Source organism: Lipotes vexillifer, unplaced genomic scaffold (assembly GCF_000442215.2).
Source record: "Lipotes vexillifer unplaced genomic scaffold, Lipotes_vexillifer_v1.1 scaffold1105, whole genome shotgun sequence".
Lineage (NCBI taxonomy): Eukaryota > Metazoa > Chordata > Mammalia > Artiodactyla > Lipotidae > Lipotes > Lipotes vexillifer.
Window position 1 is genome coordinate 1,495,882 of NW_006779955.1, and position 7,711 is coordinate 1,503,592.

The window sequence follows — 7,711 nt, forward strand, 5'->3', positions numbered from 1 at the left end:
TTCCCTACAGATGTTCACCAGCAGCAAACTCTGTTATAGCAGCTGCAGGCGCTGATATGATCTCAGATCACGTGGAGGACGGCAAAGGAAGCTAACAGCTTTCAATGATATATTGTAATTTGCCATTTTAGACAGCTACGGAACAGAGTAACGAGGCTCTGAAATCATTCACTCAGGCTCAAGAAAAGCTGGATTGTGTTTCTTTACTTTTCAGAACTTCTCAGAGCCTTTAAACTGCTGGTGTGCATTGTGGCTCTCCAGTAGTGAGACAGACTGGTAGAATTTCTCAAGTTCATTTGGGAACAGAATTCTTCTTTGAGGGAGAACACCCTTGGAATCTGTGTCGGGAAGTGCCAGGTTACTAGAAATTCATTTTCTTAACACGTATTTCCACTCCTATCATGTATCAGACACCAGGCGGTGTGTACAGAGTGCAGTGACTGTAACAGGGACGAGGTCTCTGTACTTCAAGAGCATGGCAGACGGATAAAGACAATGGGGCAAAAAGAGAGAGGTCAGGGGGAAAAGGTGTGGTTTCATAAGCTATATATGAGTCTTGGGACTTTTTTTAAAGCAACACTTGTAGCTTGAGTCAGCTTCTGGTCCCCTCAACAAGTTAACTCTAATCAGGGTGAACACACACATCCAGGCAGATTTTGATCAGTGATGGTGGATGACTGACAGGGAGTAGCAATCACTTCAGAAGGAGAGATTGGGAAACTAAACTGCTGTGCAACTACAGCCTGGCAGAATGAAACCCCAGGCTCTCTGTTAGACCATGAGCCTAGGGGAATTGAGAAGGACCGCTCCAGCTCTTCCCAAGTTCCAGTAATTCTACTACTAGCAAGATCTGGGACAGCTGTAATGCAAACTTAGCTAGCGTTACCCAATTCTAACTCCTGACAGCTTCAAACTCTGTTTAAGGAAAGTTAAAATGCAGGATTTGGAATCAACTACAGTACAAATTTTCTTACGGTAAAGGTGTGCCAGACAACAGAGGAGAGCAAAGAGGCAGTAGAATCATGTTTACTAAGGAAATTTTTCAGTGCTACGCTGGGATATAGTCCCTTGCTGTATTCTACAGCAAAGGGTCGTGAGGCACACCAAGCACACACGGCAGCCTGGTAATAAGAACCATGCATGGTGCCTGGCTGCCTTCCATGTGCTTTGGCTCATCTGTCTAGAGGTCTCCAGCTGCCTTGAGGGAAACCAAGGGCTGAGCATGTAAAGGCTGCTCCTGAGCTGGCAGCCCAAGTCTGGAGTGGGTAGTGTCCACAAAACACGGAAAGCAAATAAAACAAGAGTGTTTATACAGAGGGTCTTTGCGCAGGGGCTGGAACCAGGGCTCAGACTTGATTTTGGGGAGCCAGTAGCTGGGGCACATTTCAGGGGATCTTGTCCCCTGGAGATCTTGAAATCCTGAGATCCTGTCTTTTACTTCTGAAATCTTAACTACACTAACTGTATACCGATTCCTTTAAGGAATAAAATAGTGGGGACCCCGCAGAAAAATAGGTTTCCTCCAAAACAATCACGTTTTCTTTTTTTTTAAAAAAACATTTTTTAAAAATTTATTTATTAATTTATTTTTGGCCGCACTGGGTCTCTGTTGCTACGCATGAGCTTTCTCTAGTTGCGGTGTGCGGGCTTCTCATTGCAGCGGCCTCTCTTGTTGTGGAGCACGGGCTCTAGGAGCACAGGCTTCAGTAGTTGTGGCACATGGGCTCAGCAGTTGTGGCTTATGGGCTCTAGAGTGCAGCAGGCTCAGTACTTGTGGCGCACGGGCTTAGTTGCTCCACAGCATGTGGGATCTTCCCGGACTAGGGCTCGAAACCATGCCTCCTGCATTGGCAGGTGGATTCTTAACCAGTGCACCACCAGGGAAGCCCAACGATCACACTTTCTCCTCTGCTTTTTTAGGGGAATCACGTTTCCCCTCATCTAACCTTCAATGTTCTTCTTGCTCTCAGCATTAAGCTCATTAAAATAAACAACAGCTATCAGAGCTATGAATACATGGTGAGAATCACGTTTCCTGGAATTCTCATCCCTGGGGGAAAATAAGGGTAATTAACTCCAAAATGTCTTAATTAATTTTTTAAAATAATAATAAAGCTGAACACTTACTGCAAGTGTATCCAACGCATCAACAAGAGTCAGTGAATAATTCCCTAGGACATCATTGATGTTCAGATTTGAACTGAAAAAGAAAGAAAATTAAAATTAAACAAAGGTACTTTTAAAAGATAAAAAAGACAACAAAACTAAACACTCATCAGAAACTAAAATTGCTGGAAACTTATTTATTCAGGGACTACTGTGGGTGGATCAGTATGGCAATGGTCCTTCTGCCTCACAAGGGACAGTCTCTACAGTGTCACAGAATAGCAGAGACACACACGTTTATACTATAGTGGAAAGAACACAAAACAGGAAGTAAGGAAATGGGAAACAAGAGTCATTGCCCTCTCCAAGATACAGTTTTAACAGCACAAATGACCTTTCTGTCCAGCTTCAAAAAGCTCTGATTTCGAAATCATTAGGGATGAAAAAGGAGAGGCCCTGTCACATGACCTGCAAACAAAACTTTAATACAGAAATCAGACACTGCCGCAGATTACACACACAAAGCAGCAAATAAATACCTCAGTTACAGGCTCAGTATCACTCATCTGTCCTTGGGGTGGGGGAATAAATTAACTGCTTTATATCATTTTTTCCCTAACATACCACCCAAAGAATCCCCACCAGCTCCATCAATTGTGAGGAGCTGCTGTTTTACCATGAACCAAGGCAGGGCTTCTCGTAACTGCAGCTGCGTTAACGCTTCCACCACACACCTCCTGCCTCGTGATCAACACCAATCGCCCACTCTGAAACAACCTTAACACACCAACTTCAGGGCTGCAATGAGGGTAACTGACAGTTCTTTATAGCACTAAAAACGACAAAGATAATACTAATACGTCTGGGAAAGGTGGGGACGGAGAAATAGTGCAAGTCATAAAGTCAGCTTGACAAACTCTAGGGAGTTCAGTTATTCCTGTCCCGTTCCCACAAACCCAGAAAACAACTGCAGAAGCTTGAAAACATTTGAAAGTTAAGGAGAGAAATGAAAAAGATGAAAAAGATGTAAGTCAGGAGAGAAAGAGGATGACTGTTTCAAGATTATGTTTCTGAAAAACGACAGTGAAAACACCCTAGTTTTATCTTCAGCAACTGATTCACCGTCATTATGACATCTTCCATCAAACCCCCAGACCACGTTGCCTGCTCCGTGGCTCTCTCTGATGGGTCCTGTCTCACTTCCCTGCGGGCAGCATCTCCATGTTCCTGTTGCTCGCCCTGCTCTCTGAGAGGCCTCCTATGCACCTCAGCTGGGGCGAAGTGGGCCCCACGTGAAACACACCTCGTCCGATTTTACCTGAGCCTTTGTTTTATGCTGGTTATGTCACTTAATCTAGGACAAAGAATGTAGGGCAAAATTTTACCTCCTTTTTTTTGAAACAAACTATCTAGAAGGGGCGATCTAGGAACCAGGGCTCTCACATGTCTCTCCCAAGCCGCGAGGCCAGCACACCGCACCTGCTGAAGAACCACACCTGCTGCTTCTAGCTGTCGATTCTTTCTGAATACATGAATATGATTGCAGAAGGTCCTCTGAAGACGAGAGCTGTGGGTTAAGCTCAGCCCTTCAAGGGCAGTGCCAGCCAGAGAGGATAAAGGAAGTGTCAAAAGCTGGAGGGGAAGGCCAAAGGAGACAGGGAGATCCTCAATGCTGAGCTTAAATATTTACCTCTACTGCTCTGCTGCTCAGAAACCAAGAGCTGGCTCCAACAACCCACCTCATCACAAAACGGGTCCCTCATCACTTTGCCTCCAGGCTGGATGCTGGGTGAACCCCGTGTGACCACCTTCCCCTGAGGGACACCCTCCTCTGTGGCATATCACCCTTTCCACCTGCACCGGCCCTGGAAGGGAGGACTAATCTGGAGCACTACACTCCTTCCCATGGTTTACTGTGCTTTTCCTTTCAGGCTTTAACTACAACGGACCCAGTTTTAAAATATTTCTCAATAGAACGCCCAAGCAGCCACGACAGAGAACAATTATAAGAGTTGGCACAAGAAAAAACGTGTTTGTAGTAACTGGTGGTTCCTTCTCTCCACTCAGGCAAATCCACTCAAAGATCTAAGGCGTTCATGAAAACACTTCCAAATTCTTTTCTACCAGATTGTTACACACTCTTTCAAAATGTGCCAAAATAGAAAAAAGAAAAATGGGGAGGGCAGGAAGGAAACAGGAGACTCCACAGAAGCCCGTTGGCCTAACAGCACCAGATTATCGGGTGTCCATTGAGGCCAGCCCACCGGTGCAGGCGAGACTGCGATCTGTCTGTCCTGTGCAAACCTTCTTGATCTATGGCCAGCCTGACCAAGAGCTCAAACTTCAGGTACAAGGCTGGGTTCAAAAGTGCCCATCTTTCCACAAAACCAGCTGCCGAACCACGATGGCTCTCCACTTAAGTTACCCTGTGTGACTGTCCGTGACATTCACCCCACGCTGCATTTTTAAGGTTCTTATTACCCCCAAACAGAGAAGATGAAGAAAACTGTGGCCTTTCACAGAAAATTTTTGGCGACGCAGCTAACATAATGCTAACACAGCATGTTCAAAATTAAACGCATGTGTAAAAAAGAAAAAAAAAAATTCCACATATACTTAACCTGTAACAGCTGTTCAGAAATCTACCTGGTGCTGTGTAGGCACAGAGGTAATATAAGAAAGTCCCTGTGTTCCAGGGATTGACAATCTGGGGAGACAAGACAAAGGGAAGGGAAGGTGAACACACAACAGTACTCAAGTCTCACACGATATTAAAAGGTGGAAAAGCAGCTCAAAGGAAAAGAACCGAAAGGAGAACTGAGTAGATCAAGGACAGTCATCTTCAAACAGTTCAATGGCGTCATGGAAAAAGACTTGAGGCTGACTCTGAAGGAAGCCAAGATTTTAGGAAGAAAGGGGAATGCAGAGGAGGCCATCTTAAACTAGGGGTGCCTAGGAACGAGTCGGTTTAGGGGCCAGCATCGGTTTGGTTTGATTTGCTTTTTTGTCTGAACAGCAATATGGTTGGGGAGAAAACAAAGAAGGGCCATGCACCCAAGGTCTGAACTAACATTATTCATGAGACTGCAAAATTTCAATATCCAGACTTACTTGAAGAAACTTTTGAATTTGGATCCTCCAACCCAAATTGGGGATGTGAGAGGAACTGAGTTTACATAGTGATCTGTAGCTGGACAGAAATGTTTGCTATTTTTAAAAAAGTGTTCCGGTTTTATTTACTTCATGTCAATACTCTTCATCCTACCTCCAGTCAAACAAGACAGGTAAGATAAGCCTCAAGTAAATGTAATGAAAAAGAGAAGACAGGCACGTTTAGCACTCATATTTTGTTTCTGGACTTTTTACATAATATTCTAATGGGTAAGTTACTCTCTTTTTTAAGTGAGTCATTGACAGTAATCATTAGAATACATTTGCTTAAAATAAATATCTGAAAGATTTTTTATTACCAGTTATTTATTTCAGGGATGTAAATGTGGACTGCTCTTTTCCTGAAAACACTAAAGTCTGAGAGGAGTTAAGTGAAAGGAAAAGGACTAAGAAAAATAACTTTCCACTCTTTACAAGCGGCCAGCGTGAGGGTCTACTCAAGGCTACCATAACCCCAGAGCTCTTTCACCTTCTCAAAGACACCAAGGCTGACCAACCGAAAGGGGACAACCCTTCCCACATGGCATCCCCTCAAAAGCTCTAACTCCATCTTTCCAAAACCAACATATCTGTCTCAAAGCAACCTGACCTCAACTTATCCAGACTGTCACTGAACAGTCAAACCAAACCACTCAGCAGCAGATGTCATCCCCAAGCAAAGAAAACTAGTTAAGCAAAACAACTCAATTTCCTAAAATCTGGAAAGGGCTAGTAATTTTTTTTTAAAAAACTTACTTAAAATTTTTCTCAAAAAAAAAAAATTGAGGTAGAAAATACATTTCTATGTATAAAGCCTGAGACAGTGAAACATGAAAAATATAACTCATCAGTTTCCTACAACTTTAAAAAGGCCAAGTCTTTTTTAAGTTAACCTGGGATGTCCCCCTGGCTTCACTAAAAATCATGCTCTCCAAATGCAATTTAAGACAAGAATCTGTAGATAATCCAACCATTTTAAAAACTCTTTAAGTCCCTTTGGTGTATGGGCTTCCTTTCTAGGACCTAAGGACTGGACTCTGCTGCTTTTCATCAGGTGAAGGAAAACACAGCCCTCAAATGTCCAAAGGGACCAAGCAGCCCAACTCCTCCACTGCCAACTGAGGGGAACGGCCGAGAGAAAGGCAGTCATATCCAGCCTAACAGGGTCAGTGTCAAGGCACACCGGTTCCCTCCAGCTAGGAGGTCCTTAGCTGGGTGTGCTGTCCTCTTGGACTCTGATGTCAACAGCAGTAACCCTTGAAGCTCAGCCTCTGCAAACACGGCTGATGGAAGGGGAAGACTGGTAGATCTTCCCTGACAGCCCTGCCACCAGGGTGGGGGAATTAATGGACAGACCCTACAGAGCAAGGAATGTCATCTTGAGCATCAGGACCCCAAATCTGGGCCACCCAGCCTCTCTCTCTCCCTTCCATCTAACCATCCTCAGCCTAAGAAGCCACCCCTGTGATAAAGGAGAAAGGCTGTAGCCCTGCTCTGCCTCAAACTCACTCGATGGCTTTAGAAAGTCCCTTCTCAGGATCAACTCCAGTAAAGTTGGAGTTGGCTAGGTGGAAGGAGATAAGCGCCGTTTCGAAGCTGCGTTTACAAGGGATTTCATTTTTTTTTTTTTTTTTTTTTTGCGATATGTGGGCCTCTCACTGTCGTGGCCTTTCCCGTTGCCGGATGCGCAAGCTCAGCGCCCATGGCTCACGGGCCCAGCCGCTCCGCGGCACGTGGGGTCCTCCCGGACCGGGGCACGAACCCGTATCCCCTGCATCGGCAGGCGGACTCTCAACCACTGCGCCACCAGGGAGGCCCAAGGGATTTCATTTTGATTTGACTTTCACCTGGAGAAAGGGCTGGAGATGGAAGTCTAAGGCCTCCCAAGCCACCCCTCGGTACTGCCACTGTCCCTTCCGGTCTCTGGGCCTCAGTTTCCCTATCTGTAATAGAGACTGCGCTGACAGCTGTCCAGTAACAGAGATTCCAGGAGAAGCAAGAGAAGGACAGCCACCGGGCCGTCCACGCAACCCCCAGCCCAGGCCGACCTCAAAGGGGGTCGGTCAGCCGAGGCGCCGGACGGGTGGGTGCTGCCCCCAGGACCCTAAACGCCCGGGCACCAATGGGGGGACCCGGAGGACTGAAGGCTGCACCCGCCGGGAGAACGGAAGGAAGCGCGTGCGGCGCGCGGTCCTGGGGGTCGGGCCGGCGCGGGCTACTCACGGGTCCCCGCGGTCGGGTCCTCGGCCGCGGCAGTGGATGGGGTTGAGCTCGTCCTCGGGGAAGGCGTGCGCCATGTAGTTGTCGTAGCCGAACACGAACATGCCCCGCGCCAGGTCGCGCATCTGGGCGCGCAGCTGCGGCGGGAAGGCGCCGCTGTAGCGCTTCTCATACTCGTCCCGGCCGCGGCCCCGGCCGCCCAGCACGTAGCCCCAGTGGCCCGGGCCGCAGACGT

The 7,711-nt window shown here is 46.8% G+C and overlaps 1 protein-coding gene across 1 annotated transcript in view; it reads right to left on the bottom strand.

Moving 5' to 3' along the window:
- EDEM1 (ER degradation enhancing alpha-mannosidase like protein 1) overlaps nucleotides 1–7,711 on the bottom strand; it is a 22,764-nt gene that overhangs the window by 14,791 nt on the left and 262 nt on the right. Inside the window, exons 2-3 of the mRNA XM_007453071.1 lie at nucleotides 7,480–7,707; nucleotides 2,128–2,200 (exon numbers count right to left, since the gene is read on the bottom strand). Coding sequence (XP_007453133.1) covers nucleotides 2,128–2,200; nucleotides 7,480–7,707 — 301 coding nt within the window. The remainder of the gene's footprint in view (nucleotides 1–2,127; nucleotides 2,201–7,479; nucleotides 7,708–7,711) is intronic.